The sequence below is a fragment of the Moschus berezovskii genome, chromosome 27, assembly GCF_049115385.1.
Source record: "Moschus berezovskii isolate FMDL1 chromosome 27, NW_MosBer_1.0, whole genome shotgun sequence".
In the NCBI taxonomy this organism is placed as follows: Eukaryota; Metazoa; Chordata; class Mammalia; order Artiodactyla; family Moschidae; genus Moschus; species Moschus berezovskii.
In genome coordinates, this window is record NC_142486.1 from 25070021 (window position 1) to 25097964 (window position 27944).

At 43.5% G+C, this 27944-nt stretch overlaps 1 protein-coding gene and 1 pseudogene across 4 annotated transcripts in view; one reads left to right on the forward strand and one right to left on the reverse strand.

The window, feature by feature from the left end:
- Window positions 1-27944, reverse strand: part of VPS35L (VPS35 endosomal protein sorting factor like) — a 146335-nt gene that overhangs the window by 113567 nt on the left and 4824 nt on the right. For 3 of the 4 annotated variants that reach the window (XM_088833183.1, XM_055409583.2, XM_088833181.1), the window contains exons 2-7: window positions 20865-20964; window positions 13567-13734; window positions 9875-9997; window positions 7260-7284; window positions 4153-4229; window positions 215-343 (exon numbers count right to left, since the gene is read on the reverse strand). In XM_088833183.1, coding sequence (XP_088689309.1) covers window positions 215-343; window positions 4153-4229; window positions 7260-7284; window positions 9875-9997; window positions 13567-13734; window positions 20865-20964 — 622 coding nt within the window. Of the gene's footprint in view, window positions 1-214; window positions 344-4152; window positions 4230-7259; window positions 7285-9874; window positions 9998-13566; window positions 13735-20864; window positions 20965-27372; window positions 27468-27944 lie in introns of those variants that run through there. The other variant, XM_088833182.1, reaches the window with a different exon arrangement.
- LOC148773676 (methylosome protein WDR77 pseudogene) lies at window positions 15056-15939 on the forward strand (annotated as a pseudogene).

The window sequence follows — 27944 nt, forward strand, 5'->3', positions numbered from 1 at the left end:
TTATCTATACAGCTGCACATGGTGGCCCTGGGATTAGCCGTCTCATAAAAAACACTGATTCATAATCATGGACTTTCACAGGAGGTAGGTGAAAATGGAACAGGTGAAAAAATTAGGGTAAGACCCTGAAGGCAGGCCTCTGAAAACCCTAATTATCCACAAAGGAGTTTTACAAAGGAAATTCTGGAGGAAAAAAAAAATCACTCAACCTGACCTGGATGACTATTTTCAGAGCCTTCACTTTCTGGTCCGAGGCCCAGGCGTCCTTCAGCGACTGGTTGAGCTCCTCAATGCGGTTCACATAATCCTGTTGAGTCAAATTCAACAGCTCCTTTTGGGATCCCTGTGGGCAGAAAGTAGAAAGATATACGCACAGAAGAAAAACATATTAGCTGAATATTAGCTGAGTTTGGATCTGTAGGTTGTCCTCATATCCCAGGCAAGATCGATAGTTCTGTCTTGTGATCAAAGTTCTTTGAGTTTTCTGCAAAGATGGGCAGAGGGCAATGATTGGGAGACTGGCCTGGAACATAAGTCAGACCTGAGCCCACTCCCAGCTCAGTCACATTCTAGCCATATGACTCGAGATCAGCTGCTTTCCTTTCTGAGTCTCCTCTGTGAACAGTGATAACAGGACTTACCTTTATTCAACACACAGTAATGGGGCATGTTGTGTGCTAGGCAAGTATGGTATACTAGATGTCCAGGCACAAAGTTGCGCAAAAAGACACTACTTCAGGACTAACAGAGTTTAAGGTACAGAGGACAAGATGGACCCTAATACAGAGACAAATATTCAGGGAAACCAATTCTACGAAGATACATACCGCAGTGTATCTAAATCTGAGGTGTCCACTGTAAGAAGCACAATTGTTTTATGCATCACTCAGGAAGACAAAATGCTGATGGTGGACATCCACCAGTTGAGAGACACAGCTCAATTTCAGGGATACACAAATGTTGGGGAAAAGGTTCACCTTAGTCTAGACTGGTGGTAAAGAATGGAGCAAGCGATGCTTGTAACAAATTCTCAGTGGGGTGCAGGTATTAACTAGGCACCGGAGGGGTATTAACTAGACCAAGAAGAGTGCATTCAGGACAGAGAGCAGACTCAGCAAAAACCCAAGGCAGAACGGGTGAGGTCATCACCTGGATGAAATAACAACATATGTAAAGACCAGTACCACTGGCACATAGCACATGCTTAGTAATCCTTGGCTTATTGTTAAGATGCTGATTACACAGCGCACAGGCGTGAAGGGCATGCTAACAACCCACATGAGGAGACCGGGAACCAAATCCGTTTTATATGAATGTTCCCTGGAATCCAAAGTGAAGAACTCTTTTTTTTTTTTAAATTGAAGTATAGTTAATTTACAACATTTTGAGTTTATTTCTGCAAGGGTTCCATAGTGTAGTGGTTATCACGTCTGCTTTACAACACGGAGTTCATTTCTGGTGTATAGTAAAGTGATTCAGTTATACCACTTATGTATATATATTCTTCTTCATATTCTTTTCCATTATTTATTATAAGATACTGAGTATAGCTGCTTACTGTACAGTAAGTCCTTATTGTTTCTCTATGTTATATACAGTAGTTTGTATCTGCTAATCCTAAACTCCTACTTTATCCCCCCACCCTTTTCCCTTTGGTAACTGTAAGGAGGAAAAAAAAGTTTTCTAAGTCTAGAGCTTGTTTTTGTTTTGCAAATAACTTCATTGTATCATATTTTAGATTCCATATAGGTGGTATCATATGATATTTATCTTTTTCTGCCTGACTTACTTCACTTAGTATGATAATCTTTTGGTCCATCCACACTGCTGCAAATAGTATTATTTCATTCTTTTTATGGCTGAGTAGTATGCCATCGTGTATATGTACCTCATTTTCTTTATCCATTCATCTGCTGGTGGATATTTACATTGCTTGCATGTCTTGGATATTGTAAATAGTGTGGCTATGAACGCGTGTATGTATCTTTTCGAATTAAAGAGTTTTCTCCAGATACACGCCCAGGAGTGGGATTGCTGGAACAACTTTTTATTAAAGAAATACAAGTAGGAGGTTCAGGAAATGTGAACTGATCCCAACTGGTCACTTGAACAGTGAGATAGGATTCTCCCTGCCCCTCTGCTGTAGGAGGAGCAACATGACTAGTTTGGACAAACGGGTGGTGAACCAAGTTGCACGTGTCTCTTCTGGGCTGAGGAAGTGAGAAGTGACTCTACCTCCAGCTCTGCTGTTGACAGCCCTGGAACCATGTGCTGAGATGGCAGCACCATGAGATGGTGGTATGCCTGCCACTTATAATGCGAGAAGAAATAAACCTTTGTTACATTCAGCCACCGAGACACTGGGGTTCATCTGTTGACAACCGTGCCTTGTCCTGACAAATATGCTATGTTAACCGGGAAGCCATGGGGCAGCCATCCACTGCTGTGAGCAGGGAGAAGCAAGGTAACCAGTCTGCAGAAAAACAAAAACAAAAAAAAAAAAAGGAGAACTAGGAAGTCTGGAGGCTGCACAGAACCAAGAGAGACCGAAGACAGCTGCCGGGGTTCCGGGTGGTTTTTCAGTTCCTGGTTCCAGGCCTGTGTGCCCCTGCGTTCAGTGTACCCTTCAATACAGTCCTTATTTTCCACATAAACCAGTTCAAGTGAGTTTCAGATACTCAACAGACAACAGAGCTTTGATAAAACCCTTGGCATTTCCCTACCAGGCAAGGTTGGCTGGTGACATGCAGCCTGGGGCTCTCAGGCACCCTAATTCAAAACGTCATTACTGAATTGAGAAATAAAATATTGGACTATTAGACTCTGCTGAGCAGCTAACAACTCTGGTCTCAGTGCTAGAAGGACCTGGAAACCAGAGGCAAAATGTAGAACAGAGCAATGGAAACTGCTATTAAATGGAAAGAAAAAGTGAAAGTGAAGTTACTCAGTTGTGTCTGCCTCTTTGCAACCCCATGGACTGTAACCTATCAGGTTCCTTTGTCCATGGGATTTTCCAGGCAAGAGTACTAGAGTGGATTGCCATTTCCTTCTCCAGGGGATCTTCCCAACCCAGGGACTGAACCCAGGTCTCTCGCATTGCAAGCAGATGCTTTACCATCTGAGCCACCAGGGAAGCCGCTATTACATGGACCTTTGCGATTTCAAGGCATTCCCATTCAGCCCACACAACTGTATTATTTCCATTTTACAGATGAGGAAATGAGAACAGTAAGATGAATGCCCAAGGCTACCCTGTTAATAAGCAGTCAAGCTAAGGCCTCTAGACTCAGAATGGTGGTGACATCAGCTAACACTTGCAAAGCATGTACAATGTGCTAGATGCTGGTCTGAGCACTTCAAATGCATTAACTCATGTAATCCTCTGTATTCACCGTAGGAGGCAGATACTAGGTAGCACCTCCACTTTACAGATTAGGAAACTGAGGCAGAGAGCACAAGTTCTTAAGCACCTTGTCCCAAATTACAGACTTACCAAATAGTAGAGCCAGGATTCAAATCCAAGGTCTGGCTCCAGAGTTCGCCCTCTTACCTACCCGTCTCACCCCTCCCCAGGAACCAGGCTAGTAATGTTTATGAGTGAACTGTGCCAGGGAGAACTACGCAATCTGGACGGTGCACATCCACGTTAAACACAAGACTGTGAGACCACAGTTAGGTGGAATTTAAGAGAATCCAGAAATCTAGATTCATACGTTAAATTTACTAATTTTTATGAGTTGGCAAAGGAGTCGTGTTCTTTAAAAGCATGGGCAGGCTAATGAAAGATTCCAGCAGCAGAGCAGCTGCGAGCAGCCTCTGCAGCAGGCATGACCATGCCACACTACGCAAGGCGGCTTCCCAGGAGATGGTTCCAGCTGGCTTCCCCAGTTAACCTCTGTCCCCAGACGCCCTGGGTTTGCTCAAGTATCACAGTGAGAAGGACACCTTCGGAAAACCAGCCCGAGGCAGACTCCTGCAAGCTCGGCCAACCGCACCGCTGGCATCTTTCCCCAGATAAGTTGGTGCCTCAGGAGGCCTGAACACAATGCGCAGCTTGAGGATTAATCAGAGAGCAGCCACCGAGATTGACTTCGCTTTGCAGAAGCACCGGAAGCATCACTGCTCCTGGGATTCAGCAAATGACTCGCTCACCTCCTCAAAGTCATCCAGCTCCTCCAGCCTGGTCCGAACCTTTTCCGACATTGCAGATGTGGCGTTCCCAGCTTTGCCTAAACAGAACAGATTTATGTCACACAGGTGGCTTTCCTTTGTCACCAATACCCCCAAAGGAAGGCATCGGTCACTCTATGCTTCATCATGAATAAAGAGGCTGGGGAATAATTTTATTACAGACAACTCCCTGAGATTTTGAAAGCAACATTTTACGTAACCCAAGTTTCATTGGAAACATTTCTGCCTAGGAGGTGTTCCTGGAAGTGCAGCGGGCCAGCCTCAAAAGGGTTCCATGACATTTGATATTTACAAACTTTTCACTAAATCATTTGTTTATTCCTAAAGAAAGACAGTCCAGATAAGGATGCCAAGAATCCATCATTTAGTTGTTTTCCTCAAACAAAAGGCCCTCTCAGGCTTTACTCACAGTGTAGAACTGTTGTACTAACAACTAACAGAACAACAATCCCACTGTCCAGAAGTGGAAACACTAGGGCTTCAAAGCCCTCTCTTCAAGCAAACAGGACTTGTGAGCCGCCTTCCCTCATCCATCAGCACAACCATTCTCATCAGCAGGGACTGGAGGGAAGAGAAGGGAAGGACCCCAGGCCGTGGGCCAGTCACAGGGCAGGGTGCTCTGTCCAGCTGCCTGTTGTCCTCCAGAGCCTTCTATTTCAGAACACTTTCTCCATCTTAAGGGGGTTTCTGTTCGAGACCAGAGGCCTGCTTGCTTCTGCCTACCGAACTCACTTTCAGGAACTAAAGTTTACCCTTTTAAGGCACTGGTTTCATAGCTCTGGTATTAATGCACAGATTTGCCAGGATCAGCTGAGAGCATGGTGCAATTATTCAATTACTAACAACTACTAAGATTCCAAATAATTTGATTTTTTGACCTGGTTTCTACTTTCCCCTTCATTTTGAATATATCACAGAAAGTGCATATATGTACATTTTAGCAGACCATCATAAAACCTTTGTTAAGAGTCCCTTGGACAGCAAGGAGTTCAAACCAGTCGGTCCTAAAGGAAATCAACCCTTCATTGGGAGGACTGACGCTGAAGCTGAAGCTCCAATACTTTGGCCACCTGATGCAAAGAACTGACTCATTGGAAATGATCCTGATACTGGGAGAGATTGAGGGTAAGACGAGAAGAGGGCGACAGAGCATGAGATGGTTGCATGGCATCACTGACTCAGTGGACATGAGTTTGAGCAAACTCCAGGAGACAGCAAAGGACAGACAGGTTAAGCCTAGCGTGCTGCAGTTCATAGGGTCGCAAAGAGTTGGACACAACTTAGCGACTGAACAATAACAACATAAAACCTTTGCAGCCACCACCCAGATAGTATATTTTCTTGCTTCTTTCACTCACTGCTAACTTTAGTTCATGATGTTTACCCATGTCGTGGCACAGAACTGCAGCTAACTCATTTTCATCGCTGTTTAGTATTTTCCATGGTGTGAATACATCACAAATTATTTCTTCTTTTACCATCAACGGATGTTTGGGTTGCATGCTGTTTGGGGCTACTGTGAACAACACTGCTTGAACATTTCTGTGCATGTCTCCTGGTTCCGATGTGCATGCATTTCCTCAGGGCAGTGCGGCTCAAACTTTTACAATAATCACTTAAGAATGTGTTAACATGCAGGTTCTGATTTCTAGTAGGTCCAGCAGGGCCTGTGGCTCTGCATATCTAATGAGCTCCCAGGTGATATCACTGACCACACTTTAAGAAACATGGACTTAGGCAGAGTTGAAAAAATGCATTCTCTAGAAGGCCATATAGAAGTATTTTAGGTTTTGTGAGCCATACAGTCTCTGCCCCAACTTCTCAACTATGACATGAGAGTACAAAAGCAGCCACAGACAATGTGTACACAAACTGGCCCGGCTTTGTTCCAATAAAACGTAATTTACAAAATTAAACCAGATTTGGGCCGGATTTGGCCTTGAGGATACAGTTTGCCACTTTCTGATCTAGGGTATATTCTATGAGCGGAAGTTGGGCCATCTTCAATGTTAACAGACAATACAGACAGTACACAAGTGCTTCACACAGTGGCTGCGTCACTTTGTACTCCCACCAGCATCACACGACAGTTCCTGTTGCTCTACATGCTCACCAGCTGGCGATGTGGTCCCTTTTTGATCTCTCCAAACTGGTAGACAGGCAATGCTAGGATTTACTTTTTTAACGGTTTGGGGTCAAGGTTACGCCTATAGCAAAGGTGCCCGACTCTCCTGATTTCTAATGTGCTATCTCAATCTGCAGAGAACACACAAGAGTTGCAGCTGCCACATCAGCAATCTGTAACACAGCACGCCTGTGCTCCTCTGCACCCCAGTGATATAGGAGCTAAGTCAGAGGCTTCAGAATCACCCAGGAGCTTCAAATATGAATTCCTGGTACCCATTCAGCAAGATTACTTTGATAAGCAGAGTAGGACAGAGTGGTCTATATTTGCATGAAATATAAATATATATTTAATATATACATAATATATTATACATATTATACATTTAAATTTTATATTAAAATATATTTTTATATATAATTATATTATATATATATTTAAATATATATTTATCCCCAGATGACCCTGCTGCAAAGCTAATATAAGGTGCTCTGGTCCAGACCATGTCTCCTAGCAGAATAAATTGAGAACTGCTGTGTTCAGGGACCAGTGGCTGGTAAAACTGAATGTATGACTCCCCTTATTGGTGGATCTGTGTTTTCAAAAGGGATAAAGATGTAAAGCAAAGGAAAGAATCTCTAAAAAGGAGAATTGCAACCATTCCCCAGCCAGTGAAGAGGCATACAAGAGGGGTGACTACTGCTCTGTAACCCCAAAACCAAGGTTTCTGTTTTACTCCTAGTAGTAGCCTCTCTGGTCTTTTTTTCTTTCATTCATCATCTAAGTATGTATTTCAATTCTACTAAGTCTATAAGCTAGGAAATAATAGCTTCAACTGAATTAAACATTAGGATTGGATACTAAAAACTTTTTTCTTTGGAAAACTATTTTAAAGGTAATGGGAGAATTCTCCACCAAAACAGTAACAACAACAATAACTCACCTTTTTCAGATCCCATAAAAAGATTCTGCAGAGGCAAAAAAAAAAGACAAAACACAATTATTAATATTTTTAAAAACTTACTGGATTCTATGTCAAAACTTACATTTAAATTATTATCCAAGTTGCAATAAGACCACATGAGCCATCATTTTGTGACAAAGTCATTTACTTATCCAAATGAAAAACAGAAATATTTATTAAAAGGAAGAAAATACAGCTCACTAGAAACTACTAGAGATTCAAATTTCTAGTCAATTCAAGATTCTCAAAGCGAGACAACGAAGAGCAAGATTTTAAGAACAATGGTGGCATGTGAAAGCCTTCAGCATACTCTTAATAAATCAAGGTTTCATAACCTTGGCGATACTGATGCTAAGGGATGGAAAACTGTTATGGGGCGGGGGGCTGTCCTGTGCATTGTGGGATATTTAGCATGATCTCTGCTTTCTCCACATTAGATACCAGCAGCATTCCCATGGCTGTGACGACCAAAATGTCTCCAGACATTGCCACATGTCACCTAAGGAGTAAAATTACTCCTGGTTGAGAATCACGGCTCTATATTAACTCAATGCAATCAGAAAACAGTAAGAAAAAATTTTAAATAGACCAGCAATTCTGCCATCATTCTTTTTAACAGGTACAGACTCTGGAAGAAGGGACTAGAACCTTCCTAGCTGCTACTGAGTTCACTCCTTCTCCCTGCTCACAGACCAAATTTCTGATGGATGTACTATGAACAGCCCATGACGACCTTCAAGACAAATGTAAATGGACGTGTTGAGTGAACTCCAGGAAGTGTTCTTGAATGTGAGAGGGTGCATCCCACTTCTCGCCTTCCACCATCTAACAATTTGGACATGAGGTGACAACTGAACAAGACAGAGCAGCAAGATAGAAAGAGTCGAGTCCCTGATGACTTCAGAGGTGCCACACAGCCCTGGACCACCAGCCTCCAAGCATCTTTCCAGTGTGAAGAGAGATGAACCCTTAGGGAAGGCTTCACTTACAAGCCAGTCCTCAAGTACATAACCTGCTTACCCCAGTTGAGCAACTTGCAGAGTACAGGGTAAGCCCCGGTCATGAGCCAACAACTTGACTTAGTGGTCATCATCTAAACATTGAACTTCTGGCCCTGGCAGAAAATCCACCAGTGGGACTCTCTGAACAACAGTAAGAAGTTAACCTTCAGAATAGACCCTCTCCTCCCCTCATAACTCTCACCTCCCCCAGAGATGGGACTGTGTGACTCCAATTCTTTTTCTGAACTGTGCCTGATACCTGATTCTTAAAACATTTTTTGAGCAACCAATCAACATGTTTTATCCCAACTAATATTGACATACCAACTGAAAAAGAAACTAGGCAACATAATTTGTGATACTGTGATTTATAATAAGAAATACATGCTTAGTCTTTGTCTAGATACCTGGCACAAAACTCCTAATCCTTGGAATTTCCTAGATGAGAACAATCCAGGAGTCTTTTGTTATGTTAATGAGGTGGATTTTTTTGCTGCACCGAAGGATGAGGGCTGTTTGTCAGGGGAACCAACCTTTCAGTCCCACCTCCCTGATTTCCCAAGAGGAGAGAGGGACTAGGGGCAATTACCAGTGGCCAACAACTTAACGAATCCTCCTATGTAATGAAGCCTCCATAGAAACCCATAAAGATGGGGTTCGGAGAGGTTCCAGGATGGTGAACCAGAACACATCCACATGCTGCCATGCTGCACCCCAAACTCCACGTGAACAGATGCTCCTTTGTTCAGGACCTCACTAGGTATCTCCTCGTCTGGTTATTGGCTCATAACCTTTAATATCCTTAGTAGTCAACTGATTTCTCAGTTCTGTGAGCCATTCTAACAAATTATTGTGTGCTTAGTCGTTCAGTTGTGTCTGGATCTTTGCGACCCTTTGGACGGTAGCCCACCAGGCTCTTCTTGTCCATGGGATTTTTCAGGCAAGAATACAAGAATGGGTTGCCATTTCCCTCCTCCAGGGGATCTTCCCAACCAAGGGATCAAACCCACCACTCCTGTATCTTCTGCACTACAGGTAGATTCTTTACCCACTGAGCCATCAGGGAAGCCCAACGTGTTAGTTGCTCAGTTGTGTCCAACTCTTTGCAACTCCATGGACTTTAGCTCAACCAAGCTCTTCAGTCCATGGAATTCTCCAGGCAAGAAAACTGGAGTGGGTTGCCATTTCCTTCTCCAGGGGATCTTCCCAACCCAGGGATCCAACCTGGGTCTCCTGCACTGCAGGTAGATTCTTCACCATCTGAGTCACTAGGGAATTAACAATAAATGAACCCAAAGAGGTGGTCATGGGAACCTCTGACTTATAGCTAGTTGGTCAGAAGCAGAGTAACAACATGGACTTCTGACTGGCATTGGATGTGGGGCTGAGCCCTTAACCTGTGGGATCTGATGCTTTCTCCATTATCACAATTGAGTTGATTTACAGGACACCACGCTGGTGTTGAAGAATTGCTGGAGGAGGGGCAGCAGGCCGGGAACCTATATGCCGGAATCAGGCACAGATCGTAATAACAAAAAGAAGTGACGGCTACATCTAAAGCAGACACTGGGAGAAAAGCGTACTGGTACTTACAATAGAGAGCTTTTCCGTGGTAGTGTACCGGGCAAGGATCTCTCCTCGTTTGCTGGCCCAAGGCTCAAAATCTGACCCTACGATGGAGTTATCATCCCTGTCACGCTTCTTTCTGGAGTTGTCCTAAGGAAAGGCAAGACCATCTCTTCAGCAGCAATTGTTTTAAAAAGTATAAGTAACCATGGTGATGATCGTTGATAACATTATTGGATAATTGAAATTTGCTAAGACAGTAGAACTTAAATGTTCTCATAGAAAAAAAAGGGTAAATATGTGAGGTGATAGACAAGTTAACTCAATGTACGGAATATTTTCACAATGTATATGGGTATCAAACCATATCATTGGACATTTTAAATACATTTCAATTTTATTTGTCAATTATAACTCAACAAGGTTAAAAAAAAAAGGCATGAGCAGAAGGCAGATAGTCCTTTACTGTAGAATATAATAGATTCTTACAAGGAGAAGACCTCCTTATTTGTGAGGAGGCCTTACAAATAGCTGAGAAAAGAAGAGAAGGGACAGGTAAAGGAGAAAAGGAAAGATATCCCCATTTGAATGCAAAGTTCCAAAGAGTAGCAAGGAGAGATAAGAAAACCTTCCTCAGTGATCAATGCAAAGAAATAGAGGAAAACAATAAAATGGGAAAGACTAGCGATCTCTTCAAGAAAATTAGAGATACCAAGGGAATATATCATGCAAAGATGGGCATAATAAAGGACAGAAATGGTATGCACCTAACAGAAGCAGAAGATATTAAGAAGAGATGTGGCAAGAATACACAGAAGAACTAGACAAAACAGATCTTCATGACCCAGATAATCACAACAGTGTGATCACCCACCTAGAGCCAGACATCCTGGGATGCAAAGTCAAGTGGGCCTTAGGAAGCATCCCAATGAACAAAGCTAGTGGAGGTGATCGAATTCCAGTTGAGGTATTTCAAATCCTAAAAGATGATGCTGTGAAAGTGCTGCACTCAACATGCCAGCAAATTTGGAAAACTGAGCTGGCCACAGGACTGGAAAAGGTCAGTTTTCATTCCAATTCCAAAGAAAGGCAATGCCAAAGAATGTTCAAACTACAACACAATTGTACTCATCTCACACGCTAGCAAAGTAATGCTCAAAATTCTTCAAGTAAGGCTTCAAAAATATGTGAACAGTGAATTTCCAAATGCTCAAGCTGGTTTTAGAAAAGGCAGAGGAACCAGAGATCAAACTGCCAACATCTGTTGGGTCATCGAAAAAGCAAGAGTTCCAGAAAAGCATCTACTTTTGCTTTATTGACTATGCCAAAGCCTTTGACGCTGTGGATCACAACAAATTGTGGAAAATTCTTCAAGAGATGGAAATACAAGACTACCTGACCTGCCTCTTGAGAAATCTGTATGCAGGTCAAGAAGCAATCATTAGAACCAGACATGGAACAACAGATTGGTTCCAAATTGGGAAAGGAGTATGTCAAGGCTGTATACTGTCACCCTGCTGATGTAACTTATATGCAGAGTACATCACACGAAATGCCAGGCTGGAGGAAGCAAACGCTGGAATCAAGACTGCTGGGAGAAATATCAATAACCTCAGATACGTAGATGACACCACCCTGATGGCAGAAAGCAAATAAGAACTGAACAGTCTCTTGATGAAAGTGAAATAGGAGAGTCAAAAAGCTGGCTTAAAACTCAGCATTCAGAAAACTAAGACATCTGGTTCCATCACTTTATGGCAAATAGATGGGGAAACAATGGAAACAGTGACAGACTTTATTTTGGGGGGGCTCCAAAATCACTACAGATAGTGACTGCAGTCATCAAATTATAAAAAGCTTGTTCCTTGGAAGAAAAGCTATGGCCAAGCTAGAGACATTATTTTGTCAACAAAGGTCCCTATAGTCAAAGCTATGGTTTTTCCAGTAGTCATGTATGGATGTGAGAGTTGGACTATAAAGAAAGCTGAGTCCCGAAGAATTGATGCTTTTGAACTGTGGTGTTGGAGAAGACTCTTGAGAGTCCCTTGGTCTGCAAGGAGATCCAACCAGTCCATCCTAAAGGAAATCAGTCCTGAATATTCACTGGAAGGACTGATGCTGAAGCTGAAACTCCAATACTTTGACTACATGATGGGAACAATTGACTCATTTGAAAAGATCCTGATGCTGGGAAAGATTGAAGGCAGGAGGAAAAGAGACCGCAGAGGATGAGATGGTTGGATGGCATCACTGACTCGATGGATATGAGTTTGAGCAAGCTCCAGGAGTTGGTGTAGGACAGGGAAGCCTGACATGCTGCAGTCCATGGGGTCGCAAAGAGTCGGACACGACTGAGCAGCTGAACTGAACTGAAAATAGATATGTCTAAAGATTTACTATGATAAAAAATTTTCAAGCCAATTCACCACAAAAGGCCAACAGACCTATCAAAAGATATTTAAACTCATTAAGAATGAAGGAAAGGCAAAGTAAAAGAGATTATTTTTCAACAATCAGAATGGCAAGATTTCGAACTTCGCAGGAGGTCCAGGGGTTAAGACTCCACATTTCCATGGCAGAAGTTGCAGGCTTGATCCCTGGTCAGGGAAGTTCTGCATGGCACAAGGTGTGGCCAAAGATAAAGAAAAAAAAAGTGTTTTCAATGACTCATAATTATCCTAGTTGGCAAGGATGCAGGGGACAGGCACTCCAAAATACTGCTATGCCAATGAAAGTATAAACTGGTAAGCCCTTTCTGGAGAACGATCTGGCAGTAGCCATCAAAATTTTACACACACATTACCTTAACCCAGTAATGAACTCCTAACAAGTTACCCTACAGAAACCCTTGTGCAGGGCACCAAGATCTGTGTACGTTCAAGAACCAATGCAGCACTGATTATACCACCAAACACCACATGCACACAGTTTATGTGTCCATCATGGCAGATTAAAGCATGTCCTGTTCCTAATGATACAATGCAGGATTCAAAATAAGAAAGTGGTTCTGTAAGTACTAATATAGAAAGTTCTCCAAGACATATGGTCAGGTTAAAAAAAAATTGTATGTATGTTAAAAAAGAAAAAGAAAGTAAACAGATGTATGCGATGCCAGCAAAGAATGATGGTGGATCCTAAAGTCAGGCCAGGACTTGAATTCTAACTTGGATGTGACTTAACATATTTGTTCCTCTGTGTGGCCCTCTTTAAATGAGGCTTATAATATCTCTTGCACTAGGCAGCATGGCAACTAAACTTGGAATTTACTATAAAACTCCTGCTGTGCTGTTAGCCGATCCTGTTATTACTGTTGTTGCTATTATTTATATATGAGTATGTATGTAAATGCTCAGAAACTACTGTCATAAATATCTATGAAAATACAAACAAAAAGTTAAATGATATGCATTTACACTGGTCATACTGCTGACCTCCAGAGTGGAGAACAGAGTGAGGATGGGCTGACTTCACTGATAATGTTTGATTTTTTAAATGAAAAATTAGCGAATTGCTTACATAATTAATTACATAAAATCCAAAGGAAAGAACATAAAACAAGTGAAGTGAAAAATTTTTTAAACGCTTAAAAAAAAAAAAGTAGTTTCCAGGATCTACTCCGGCCTCTCAGCAGCAGTGCCATCAGACTCCGCTGCGCATTACTTGTTCAATGGAAACCCCCATCCTGGCACCCACAGGGCCGATCCAGCTGACAGCGTTACCATGGCAGCCGCCAGAGTTGCAGGGTCAGCAGAGGCTGCGAACATGGAGAGGGGGTCGGTCCCATCCAGGACGCTGCTCAGCGGGTCCACGACGGAGCTGGAGGATGAAGAGGATGTGGAAGAAGTGCTTCCCTTCCGGCTCACTTTCTTTGTCTTTGACTCTGTGACCTGTGGGGAAAAATTGTGGAGGTAAAATGGAAGTCTCCTATGACTTCTCCCAATGAGACACTCAAATGGGTTTTCCCTCGTTTCATTATAAACTGACCATTCCTTTGCAGCAGGGACCCTTATTTTTCGTGAAAAGCTGACATGACTCAGAGTCCCAGCTGTTGAGGAAGAGAAGCTGAGAAGCTAGGATTAGGAAGGGAGAGACGGGGCCTCTATGGATTAGGAGGTGATGATATAACTGATTTTTCATGGGGCCTTCTTACTCAAAGTGTGGTCTCTGGACAAGCAGCATCCATTGCACCTGGTGGCTTATAAATATGTAGACTCCCAAGCCCCAGCCCAGACCCACGGCATCAGAATTGACATTTGCAGCAACGGTCCCAGTAGGGTAATGAACCAGAATATGAGAGATCCCAGTGTCAGTAGTTCTGCACGGCCATCTCATCATCACAAAGCAGTGAGCGCCCAGCTCCTCCCTTTTAGGAGAAATGTGTATGTGCTGAGGGACATATTTGTGCTCCACTGGCCCCCATTCCTCCCCAACTTCAGAGGACCGACCAGGGTCTGAGCCAAGAAGATCCAACTAGAGTTTGTCTGCTGAAAATTGAGTCAACATTCAGGAGGGGTAGTCAGGTTCTACTCCTTTTCAAAAGGACGCTATGAAAACCCAGAACCAATCTTCAGAAAGATAGAACAGGATGCAAGAGAATGAAGAAGAGAGGATGTTGGATAAACGAGAATTTGACTGGCCTCTGTCCCTGGTTCCTGAAAAGGAGGTTCCTTGTCCTTGGAGCATCATTCACTCATGAGCCTCTGGATCACAGCTGAGTTTATGCTAATGAGAAGCTGCTACATGGGGGCATGAGAAAGACCAAACATGTGATTACAGGGTCAAGACTTTCAGACAGGTGATAAGAGCCTCACTTTAGTGGAGGCTGGGGGAAGCTGTAGATAAAGTTCGATCATGTGGCCAAGGAATCAGCCAATCATGCCTATGTAAACAAAACCCCAACAGAAAGTTTGGACACCAAAGCTCAGTGGAGCTTCCCAGTCAAACAAGATGATGTGCTGGGAGGTGATGCACCCTGATTCCACAGGCAGAAGGCACGGAAGCTCTGTGTTTGGGACCCTCCCAGACCTTGCCCTATTTGGCTGGTCCTCGTGTGCATCCTTTATAACGAAACTATAAGCATAAGTACTGCACTTGTCTCAGTTCTGAGTTGTTCTAGAAAATTATCAAACCTGAGGGACACGGGGCTCACAGAGCTGAATCTCCACTGGGCATCCAGTTTGACTCTAGGTTGGAGTTGGAACTGTGGAGATGAGGAAGGAAACCTCACCCCCCAACCCCCAGATAGAGGCCAGGGAGGCTGGCCTCACTTGGGTATAGGACAGAGGTATCCTAGTGGCTTCCGATTCAGGCGCTGTTGAATTGGAGGAGCTGGATGAGAAGGAGACACTTATTGTCAGCAAGTTCTGCAAGTGTGAGCACGATGACACTGTCTACAGTCAGCGTCCTGAGTTCTTGCACACAGCAGAAGAGTCCGCAGTAGGAAACACTTCTGCATCAAGGTTTTGAATTCATTCCGAGCTCACTCTGGGCAGGTCACCTGTGCAGCTGTCTCTCCCCACAAGGATTCTTCCAGGTGGTGAGGACAATGGAATTTTACTGCAGGATACCGGCTGTCTCAAGCCAGCATCACAGAAGGACTGCAGTGCCTCCGACTACCCTCCTACCTCACTGGCTGGGCCTCCTTAGCAGAACAAAGTTGTCTTCAGTGCTGAGAATGGGACTGTCTCCCTTCTGGACACCAAGAGTGCGAGCTGCGCCCTCAGCTAGCTGCGCACTCCCAGGGTGTCACTGGGCTGGTGTTCTCCCCACTCAGTTATCCTTCCTAGCCTTTATCAGTGAGCATTGCTCACTCGCTGTGGACTGAGGCCTTGCCGGAGTGTTTAGAAGCCAAGTCCACAGAGACTTTGTGAGAGATGCTACTTGGTCCCCACTCAATCACAGTGGGCTGGGACCATCAGGTCATCCACCATCTCACACCCACAGAACCTCTCCCAGAGCCTAGAGGATTGCTGAGCAGACTGGATTTCAGACCAAAAGCAAATCCCCCAGAAGTATCCACTCTCTTTGCCCCTGCCCTCTCATCTGTGAGGAGCCACATACAGTATGTCAGTTTATCGGATCTGTGCAGTTAATAGGCAGTGTCTCTCGGCCTGGGGGAGGCCGGATTCTGGAGTCCTGAGCTCATGGAAGAAAATCTTCCTTGAACATGGAAATGTATGTGTCTGAGTGTGTGTGTGCATACATAATTCTTGTTAGTGGGAGGAATAAAAAATCCTTCCTGTAGGGACTTCCCTGGTGGTCCAGTGGCAAGGTCTCCATGCTTCCAATGCAGGGGGCCTGGAGTTCAATCCCTGGTCAGGGAACTAGATTCCACATGCTGCAACTAAAGATAAAAGATCCCATATGCCGAAACTAAGACCCAGTAAGGCTAACTAATGGAGAAGGTGATGGCACCCCACTCCAGTACTCTTGCTTGGAAAATCCCATGGGTGGAGAAGCCTGGGAGGCTGCAGTCCAAGGGGTTGCAAAGAGTCGGACACGACTAAGTGACTTCACTTTCACTTTTCCCTTTCATGCATTGGAGAAGGAAATGGCAACTCACTCCAGTGTTCCTGCCTGGAGAATCCCAGGGATGGGGGAGCCTGGTGGGCTGCCGTCTGTGGGGTGGCACAGAGTCAGACACGACTGAAGCGCCATAGCAGCAGCAGCAGCAGCAAGGCTAACTAAGTAAATGTAAAAAAAAACAATCTATATCCCTCAAAAGTTAACAAAAGGTTTTTATGCTTCCCATGTAGCTTTGCTGGAGAAACTGGCCATGTCTGGATGAGGAATGAGATGTGGCATCCCTGGATTCTTAGAAGCAGCTCACAGAGACAGCAGCAACTTTTTTTTTTTAACAGAGCCTAATTTGCCTTTATCGTGGGTAGTGCTTCCATTCACACTGAGCTCTAGCTCGAGGAAGAGCCAGGACACTCACCACAGTTTTGCGCATCTTCTTGTTATTAAACTGAACCAGAAGTCCAGTTTCCGGCTGAATAAGAAGTCTGGCCGGTATTGATGTAATGCCCCCAACCTTGCCCCCAACCCCACGGAGCTGTGCATATGCGGATGAGTGTATTTCTGTCATAGATACCGTAGAAGACTTTCGGGATGGAGAGCTTAAAGGCATTTCAGTTAAAAGCTGACACAGACTTGCACAGGAATGTCTGCCACTGTCCCACCTGAAAACAGCCTGGAGCCTGACCATTTTTGCCTCTGGGTCCCTGTTTCTGGATATAGGAAGTCTGAATGCTGTTTTGGGGGACTCTGAAGATTTTAAACACAGTATCAGAGACACAACTGAAAGTACTGGTCAGGGAAATGAAACATTGACTCATAAAAAAAAAGGGAGGTCTCCAGAAACCATGGATTTGGAGCCAGCTGATCAGACGTGCGAGTGGCCTAGGGGCCCCCAGATTTGCTGCTGGAGTCTGAAGCTAGGGCTGCGTGAAGAAGGCCCTGCCCTAAACCTGTGGGGTTTGACACCAACTGCAGGTAGCTGGGTGAAGTGCCTCCACTGGCACATGTTTGTTGTGCCTGCCTGCCTGGCATCCATTCCTCCATCTCCCAGGCTCAACAGTCCCGATTTTCTTTGGGAATGAAAGCAGCCCTACCTGACTCTCAGCTCTTGCAGGCCTGGTGGAGTGGACTCTGCTCCCAGTTCCCACGGTGGACATGAGCCCCAACCCAATCAATCAGCATATTCCACACCCCGTCACCAGGGTTGAGTCGGGGAAGGACATGTAACCCAACTGAGCACACGGAAACCGCAGAGAAGAGACTCTCCTAGCTTCTGGGTTTGAGTTCCTGAGACTGGAACCAACTCACTGATGGGTCAGCCGCAGCCACCTAAGCCCATGGGGATTTGAGGGCCCTGTGAGGTTGAAGCTCGGTCTTGTGATCGCCTGCTTTATGGAATCACCTCCACGTTTTCAGGTTCTCTGTCATTCAGAAACTTCACGTCCCCAGTATCCACTGGCATCTGTCAACTTCATCCCACCCAAGATGACAACCACACGGCATCTATTACTTGCTAATAAAAAAAGTGCTAACCCAAGAGGGACCATCCATATCTCCTGCCTGCTTTTTGTTCTGTTTTTTAAGTAAACTCACAGATAGACTAAGATGCTATTTAGGACAGCACTCCATATTAGTAATTAGTGTTTGTGCTAAGTCACTTCAGTCATGTCCCACTCTTTGTGACCCTATGGACTGTAGCCTGGCAGGGGATTCTCCAGGCAAGAATACTGGAGCGGGTTGCCATGCCCCTCTTCCAGCGATCTCACGACCCAGGGTTTGACCCACACCTCTAACGTCTCCTGCATTGGCAGGCACGTTCTTTACCACTAGCGTCACCTAGGAAGTCTTTACATAATGAATTAATTCATCAAGTATTACACCAAACCTAAATGCCAAGTACTGCAAGGAAGGGCTGAAACTCAGTACTGTACAATCCCTTAAAAATTAAAAAATTTTCACCTTTGAGGCTTGGCTACCATAAATCAAATGTTCTTTCTCTTCTTGTTCATGCTTAAATGAAACCACCTCATTTTCTCAAACACCTAATTACCGTGTAGTCCTCAGATCCTGAAGCTCCCCGTTTTTGCTTACTTACGTTTCTGCTTCCCTTTATCCTTCCACTTTCATGCAAAAACCTATGAGATGCATGCCATTCTCCTATACTGTTCTCCATCATTTTTATGCGGTGGTTATCAATTTACTGTGTATCCGTTCCAGATCCACCCTTTGCTGTACGTTGTGATACCAGAACTAGACCTTATAAACATTCCTCCTTGCCAGCTAGCACAATGTTAGATTTTGTGAATAAAGGGTATTCAAAGGCAACAGCAGCAGGAAGATATTCTCATCAGGGTTCCAGTCCTCCATTTTAAAATTCAGTATAGAAGCCCAGTGGTCCTCAAAGACCAGTTCCAGCTGCACCCTCAGGCCATGCTCTTCCCATCTGACAGCTCTATCAGGTTTCTTTGCCATAGGCAACCTGTGTGTTCCTGTGTCAGCCATACCCTCTTCAGCGACGCTGAATTTCAGCCTGGGGTTGGGGATAGGCTCTATCAAAGTCCTCAAAGTTCCTTCACTAGCCACTGTTCCTCAACCTGGAGTTGATGTACGTGGTACTTTTGGACCTCTTAGAGCAAGGCTGGCACTGTTATGAGGTCCAACAGCAAATATTTTAGGCTTTGTGGGCCAAATAGTCTGTCCCAATTCAACTCTGCATGAAAACAGATAATATATAAATGAATGAGTATGGCTGTGTTCCAATAAAACTTTATTTACAAAACTGGGATACTGGCCATAATAATGATAACTCCTGCTTTAGCCCTGTTTCATCCTTTATAGTAATCAACTACCTTTTACTAATTAACAATTCTTTAAATTTCCCTGTTCAAAAATCTTCTATAGTTTCTGTTGCCTGACTTGGCCCCTGACTGACTGATCTGCCGTGCCACTGACCTGTGGTTATTTCCTCTACTACCTGCCTTATTTTTGCTCTGGACATTTACCTAACTTTCCCTGCTATATCCTACTCTTTGAGACTTTGCAAAAAGAAGCCTCAGTTAAATGTCCATATGACGGATTCACAACATTTTCAACCCCAAAGCTGTACCCTATCAGAATCTTAACAACAATATAATATTCTGATCACAACCTCCTTTGCTTCCAGCCCTCACACTCTCACTCTGACCAAATCTGTTCTCTGAGCTCAGAGACTTCTCTGCTTCTTCCACCAGACAGCTAGTGCATCTAAGAATATCTCATAACCATAAAGATCCAATGGTCTCCAATTTCAGCAGGCATGTGTATGCCACTTACCATTCCTTTCACAAGCCCTCGGTCTGCTCTCTTTTCCATTTCCCTTAGAATATGAAGCCTAACCACATTCCTTGCCTCAAAACCCCTACTGCCACCCTAGGTTCATTTAGTGAAATAAATTAACAACCTGGGAAAGGTTGGGGGCGGGAGGAGAAGGGGACGACGGAGAATGAGATGGCTGGATGGCATCACCGACTCTGTGGACATGAGTTTGAGTGAACTCCGGGAGTTGGTGATGGACGGGAGGCCTGGCGTGCTGTGATTCATGGGGTCGCGGAGAGTCGGACACGACTGAGCGACTGAACTGAACTGATCCCTCAAAGACTAAGACCAGGAGGAATCAAAATTTTTAAAACTTTCTGACTTCTCCCATAAACCTGCCTGAAAGAAATTAAGACATACACCTACAGAAAAACTTATACGTGAATGTTTACAGCAGCATTATTCATAATAATCAAAAACTGTAAACAGGAACTTCCCTGGTAGTACAATGGATAAGAATCAGCCTGCCAAGGCAGGGGACGTGGGTTCAATCCCTGGTCCGGGAAGATTCCACATGCCACAGAGCAGCAAAGCCTGTGGACCAAAACCACTGAGCCCTGTGCTGCAACTTCTGAAGCCGACGTGCTGTAACTACTGAAGCCCGTGCACCTCGAGCCTGTGCCCCACAAGAAGAGAAACCACAGCAATAAAAAGTCCATGAACCAAAACTAGAGAGTAGCCCCCCACTCACCACAACTAGAGAAAGCCAGCACAAAGCAACGAAGACTCAGTGCAACCAAAAATTAAATAAACACACATTTTTTTAAAAAAGCAAAAAGTACAAATAGTCAAAATGTCAGTTACTGGGTGACTGAATAAACAAAATATGGTACAGCCATACAATGGAGGTAATAGTAATTAGAGTGACCTCAATACTTCAAATAGGCAAATTAAGAAGTATTTTCTTTACGCCTCCAAATCAGGAACAAAGGCATCCCACACTCATGACCACCTCACTAATATGACAAAGGGAATCAAAGTGATAATGGGTGAAGCCAACATCACAAAAAACGGGGCAGTGAATAAACTGGTTGATTTAAAAATCCAAAATCAGCCACCACTGACAAAATGAGAAAGACCCAGGAATACTGTCTATAATTTTATGGAATAGGAATGTCATAGAGGGACCCTTAACAAAACTTACTGTTATTGGTTTCAGTGGGTGATAGTCCCCAAACTCCAGCGGTACAGCCTCCAATCGGCATGACGCAAACTCAGCCTTGTAGTTCCTATTCCTGGAATGCCTGGTAAACAGCAAAACCCAGAAACCCAATTTAGTTGGAGATGCATACACATTAAAAACTTTTTGCTAAAAAAAAAAAAATTTTTTTTTGGATGAGACAGTTGACAGTGGAACAGTATTTCTACCAAAACCAGTAAGTAAAGGTAAATTTAAAAAAAAAAAAATTTTTTTAATGATTTGAAGGTACAGAGAGCTGCCAAGGCAAACAACACCTGTGAGGCCAGACACCAGAACAAAGGGAAGCTCACTGAGGTGATGCCAACTTCTTGCTGGCTATCTCTGGCCGGGCGCTGTTGATTCTTGACATGAGACAAGAGGCTGAAGCCAGGCAGAGGGCGGCTGCTAGGAGGCAGAGCAGCCAGAGCAGCTTTAAGGAAGACTCACAAGGCTGGAGATAGAAACTAGGGTTCAGGGCTATGGAGACAGCCAGGGCTTGACGGAAAAGCTTCTGAAGAAAAGGGAAGGCTGAGAAGTGAGAGATTCGGTCCTGGTTTCCCTTCAAGTAGCCACCAATTAAGCTGTATAGAGCAAGAGGAAGAAGCCAAATAGATGAAGCGCAGACAGTTTCATCAGTCTTGTGGAGAACTAACAAGTGGAGGGATTCGTGAAAAGAAAAATAAAGGGGGAGAGATAATTCACATTCAGGCATGGAAAGGACAAAACATGAAAAGCACAGAAGAGTGGAAAAGACAAAAAGGACATGAAGAAACGCCTAACACGTATATCTGAATCTTGACGAAGACAGAAAGAACAGGCAGAAGCAGTATCTGAACAGATAATAGCTAAAAAATTTCCCAAACTAAAGAAAGACATCAATTCACAGATTCAAGAAACACTTGTGCCCCAAGCAAGACGAGCATAAAAACAAAACAAAAAACAACCACACTCAGGGCCTTCATAGTAAAATGGCTAAAAACTAGAACAAAAATTTCTTATAAAGATATATTATTACCAAAGGACAACACTAAGATTATTATCTCTGCATAAAATGAGATCCAGAAGACAAAGGAATACTGGAGTATTAGAGTACTGAAAGAAAATACTTGCTAACCAAGAATTTTAGACCTAGTTAAACTATCCTGCAAACATTATAGCAAAACAAAGAAGTTTCCAGTCAAAGAAAAGGAAGAACAGCAGCAGCAGCAGAACCACACATTAAATTTTTTTAAAAGCTGAAAAGTAGAAGGAAAATGATCCCAGCTGAAAGCAAAAAATATCCATGTATATATGTATTTCAGTTCAATTCAGTCACTGAATCACGTCTGACTCTTTCTGACCCCACGGACTGCATCCATACGTGACTACTGGAAAAACCATAGCTATGACCAGACAGACTTTTGTTGGTAAAGTAATGTCTCTGCTTTTTAATATGCTGTCTAGGTTGGTCATAGCTTTTCTTCCAAGGAGTGCACAACTTTTAATTTCATAGCTGCAGTCACCATCTGCAGTGATTTTGCAGCCCAAGAAAATAAAGTCTGTCACTGTTTCCATTGTTTCCCCATTTATTTGCCATGAAGTAATGGGACCAGATGCCATGATCTTAGTTTACTGAATGGTGAGTTTTAAGCCAGCTTTTTCTCTCTCCTCTTCCTTCAAGAAGCTCTTTAGTTTCTCTTCGCTTTCTGCCATAAGGGTGGTGTTATCTGCCTATCTGATATACATGCATATGTGTTTATATATCTATATGTGACTCATTTGAAAAGACCTTGATGCTGGGAAAGATTGAAGGCAGGAGGAGAAGGGGACAACAGAGAATGAGATGGCTGGATGGCATCACCGACTCGATGGACATGAGTTTGAGTGAACTCTGGGAGTTGGTGATGGACAGGGAGGCCTGGCGTGCTGTGATTCATGGGGTCGCAAAGAGTCAGACACGACTGAGCAACTCAACTGAACTGACTATATCAGTCCTGAATGTTCACTGGAAGGACTGATGCTGAAGCTGAAACTCCAATACTTTGGCCACCTGATTGCGAAGAACCGATTAACTGGAAAAGACCCTGATGCTGGGAAAGATTGAGGGCAGGAGAAGAAAGGGGACGATGGAGGATGAGATGGTTGGATGGCATCATTGACTTGATGGATATGAGTTTAAGTAAGCTCCGGGAGATGGTGAAGGACAGGCAGGCCTGGCGTGCTGCAGTCCACAGGGTGGCAAAGAGTCGGACACGACTGAGCGACTGAACAACAATGCGTATATGCAATACGCACACTAAAGAGCACAGAAGATAAAGGTGTAGGTGAAACCAAAGCAACTACAAAAATACCTTCTCATGGCGTTTACAATAGACATAGAGCAAACGCATGACAACTAGAACACAAAAGGCAGGGGAGGTACTGCTTAAAAACAAAATTCTCACAGCACAGGAAGCTGGCCCCTTTGCTTCCCTGGCCTCCAAATGCCTGAACTCATCCCTCCCACCCTCACACTCACCCGATTCACAGCTTCTTAACTTTATTAACATTTGTATGAACCCCAAATCCAGTCAGCACTTAATTGGCTTTACTCAGTAAGCCCCACCAACCCAGAAATCTAAGAGTACCAAAGAACTGAAATCCCATGTAATTTTACTTCTATCCCTTTCCAAATAAATTTCACTTTGGGTGTAGGAAAGGAGAAAAACTAATGAACAATACGGACCAGCCTCTGCTTGTTTTTGTTTTTAAAGGAAAACTCCTACCACAATATACTGCCTAGTTCCTTTGGGTCACATTTACTAAACATATACTGCCTTCATCTTCCAAAATTATTGCAGCTGAATTCACTGCAGAAATAGTCTTCCAAGCTCCTTTTAATATGCCACCAACCAACTCTTGATTAATAAAACAAACAAAACCCTGAAGAATAAATTGGAAAACTAGCCATCAATAGCCCTAATGGAGTTTTAAAAAAATCAAATTATACTTTTCCTCCTTTCAGATCATTCTTAACTTTATCAATAGAATTCTGAAAAGCTAATTGAATGAGGAGAAATATAATCTGACCTGAAATTTAACTGCAAATGCATTTTTCACCTCTATAATAGTTATTAGCAAATCAACAGCTGCAGAAAGCACAAAGTCAAAACACCAAGATGATCTGATATGCAACCAAATATCAGTTCTCATTTATTCCGTTCTGTTCCGTCGCTCAGTCGTGTCCGACTCTATGCGACCCCGTGGACTGTAGCCTACCAGGCTTCTCCATCCATGGGATTTTCCAGGCAAGAATACTGAAGTGGGTTACCGTTTCCTTCTCCAGGGGATCTTCCTGACCTAGGGATGGAACCCAGGTTTCCCGCATTGGAGGCAGACGTTTTAACCTCTGAGCCACCAGGGAAGCCCTTACGTGCTTATTAATGTTAGGGTCCATAGTAGGCCACCCCAAAATATGGCATATTGATTATTTTTAATTAAAGCTACTTAAGAAAGAGCTGATGTAAAAAGCGACATGTTGACCCTCCCATCTTCCTGAAAGCAGAAAGCAGGTCTTCCATGTAAGAAGTGCTTTCCCTGAATCTGAAGGTAGAAGGATACCCTTGTCACCAGAGACAAGGAATTCAGGGCCAAGAAATGTATAAAAACGAACCTCGTTATCTCTTTACTACCACAAGTCTGCTGTTCATATTCTTCACTAATTAAGCACCCAAAGCCTAACTAGGAAAGACTAGAGAACTAGTCTTTCTTCCTTCCTAACTAGGAAAGACTAGAGATCTCTTCAAGAAAATTAGAGATACCAAGGGAACATTTCATGCAAAGATGGGCTCAATAAAGGACAGAAATGGTATGGACCTAACAGAAGCAGAAGATATCAAGAAGAGGTGGTTAAGAATACACAGAAGAACTGTACACAAAAGATCTTCACGACCCAGATAATCAGATGGTGTGATCACTCACCTAGAGCCAGACATCCTGGAATGCGAGGTCAAGTGGGTCTTAGGAAGCATCACTACAAACAAAGCTAGTGGAGGTGATGGAATCCCAGTTCAGCTATTTCAAATCCTAAAAGATGATGCTGTGAAAGTGCTGCACTCAATATGCCAGCAACTCTGGAAAACACAGAGGTGGCCACAGGACTAGAAAAGGTCAGTTTCCATTCCAATCCCAAAGAAAGGCAATGCGAAAGAATGTTCAAACTACCACACAACTGCACTCATCTCACATGCTAGCAAAGTAATACTCAAAATTCTCCATGCCAGGCTTCAACAGTACCTGGACCATGAACTTCCAGGTATTAAAGCTGGATTTAGAAAAAGCAGAGGAATCAGAGATTAAATTGCCAACATCTGCTGGATCACCAAAAAAGCAAGAGAGTTCCAGAAAAACATCTATTTCTGCTTTACTGACTACACCAAAGCCTTTGACTGTGTGGATCACAACAAACTGTGGAAAATTCTCAAAGAGATGGGAATACCAGACCACCTAACCTGCCTCCTGAGAAATCTGTAAAGAAATCAGGAAAGGAGTACATCGAGGCTGTACATTGTCACCCTGCTTATTTAACTTATACGCAGAGTACATCATGAGAAATGATGGGCTGGATAAAGCACAAGCTGGAATCAAGATTGCCAGGAGAAATATCAATAACCTCAGATATGCAGATAACACCACCCTTATGGCAGAAAGTGAAGAAGAACTAAAGAGCCTCCTGATGAAAGTGAAAGAGGAGAGTGAAAAAGTTGGCTCAAAACTCAACATTCAAAAAACTAAGATCATGGCATCTGGTCACATCACTTCATGGCATAGATGGGGAAACAATGGAAACAGTGACAGATTTTATTTTGGGGGGCTCCAAAAATCACTGCAGATGGTGACTGCAGCCATGAAATTAAAAGACACTTGCTCCTTGGAAGAAAGGCTATGACCAACCTAGACAGAATATTAAAAAGCAAAGACATTACTTTACCAACAAAGGTCCATCTAGTCAAAGCTATGGTTTTTCCAGTAGTCATATATGGATGTGAGAGTCGGACTATAAAGAAAGCTGAGTGCTGAAGAATTGATGTTTTTGAACTGTGGTGTTGCAGATGACTCTTGAGAGTCTCTTGGACTTCAAGGAGATCCAACCAGTCAATCCTAAAGGAAATCAGCCCTGAATATTCATTGGAAGGACTGATGCTAAAGCTTAAACTCCAATATTTTGGCCACCTGATCTGAAGAACCAACTCATTGGAAAAGACCCTGATGCTGGGAAAGACTGAAGGTGGGAAGAGAAGGAGACGACAGAAGACGAGATGGTTGGATGGCATCACCGGCACGATGGACATGAGTTTGAGTGAGCTCCAGGAGTTGGTAACGGACAGGGAAGTCTGGTGTGCTGCAGTCCATGGGTTCGCAGAGTCTGACACAACTGAGTGACTGAACTGAACTGACTAAAAGCCTAACTTTCTTTGTTCTATCAATTACTCACAAGTTTATAGTTTCTTTGTCTAAAAAAGTATAAGAGCTGCCTATTGTGACCACTTCTTAGGTCTCATTTCTATGATCTCTCTCTGCAAGACACATAAATTAAAACTTGTTTCTTTTCTCCCATTGATTTATCTTGTGTCAGTTTTATTATTAGTCCAGCCACAAGAAATCAGGAGAGTGGGGGCAGAGGGGGATTTCCCCTCCCTGATACTCTACATCAGGATGCAGGCCAAGGCCTTTAACCTCTATTACATTTAATTAACTTTATGAGGTAGGCACTGTGATTATGTCCATTTCTCAGATGGAGAAGCTGATGCTGTTGGTTAACTTAAAACAGGTGAGCATGTGACAAAGAGGTATATTGAGGCAGCCTGCCTCTAGGATTCAGCAGTTCTATAGATCATCCACAGGTCACCTTGAGAATTTGAAAAAGCAATTGTCATTTTAAGGATTGAGCTTTGAAATGATTTTTTTTTTAAGTTTGAGGGAAGGATTCTTTCAGGAAAAAATATTGCTTCTTATAAAAAAAATAACCTTTAAAAAAAAAAAAGGAGAAGAAACATTTACTCTTCCTGAAAGTCCATGTCAAGTTACTATTTTGATTTTTCATTATTTCCTCAACTTTGCTCTCAGTTCCTTCTGTGTGTGTGTGTGTGCGCGCGCGTGTGTGTGCGCGTGTGTGTGTGCGCGTGTGCGTGTGCGCTTAGTCATGTGTGACTCTTTGTTGCCACATGAACTGCAACCCATCAGGTGCCTCTGTTCACGGAATTTTCCAGGCAAGAATACTGGAGAGAGTTGCCATTTCCTATAAAAGCATTTTCTTCAAAGCCTGGGCCTTTGATAAGGCTAACAGTGACCTCTAGTGGGCATTTTCTCAAAAAGCCTTCCTTCTTCCTGTGAATGTACCTGATAAACTGGTAAAAATCCCCCCAAACTCCCTCCAAATTCCAGCTCCCAGCAATGCAAAAAGTAGATCAGGTTCCTTGACAGTTGCCGCAGAAAAAAGGCAAACATTTCATACCTCCACTCTGAGCTTGGTCTGACCTCTGGCTACTCCAAGTATGGCCCATAGATCATCAGCACGGGCTTCACTGGGGAGTGTTGAAATATCCCGACCTACAGAATCAGGGTCTGTATTTCATCAAAATTTCCAAGTGATTGAAATGCACATTAAAGATTAACACTGCCCTATTTTTAAATTATTTACAATGAATAACATGAATGCATATAAATCCTATTCAGTTCAGTTTAGTCGCTCAGTCATGTCCAACTCTTTGCGACCCCATGAATCGCAGCACGCCAGGCCTCCCTGTCCATCACCAACTCCCGGAGTTCACCCAAACTCATGTCCATTGAGCTGGTGATGCCATCCAGCCATCTCATTCTCTGTCATCCCCGTCTCCTCCCGCCCCCAGTGAATTTCCTTATACTGGAAATAGTAAAACCCACTAACTCCTTTTTCTTTATATAATTTTATTTATTTACTTTTGGCTGTGCTGGGTCTGCTGTTGCTCTGGCTTTACTCTAGTTGCAGCAAGCGGGGGGCTACTCTCTAGTTTTGGTGCTCAGGCTTCTCAATGTGGAGGCTTCTCT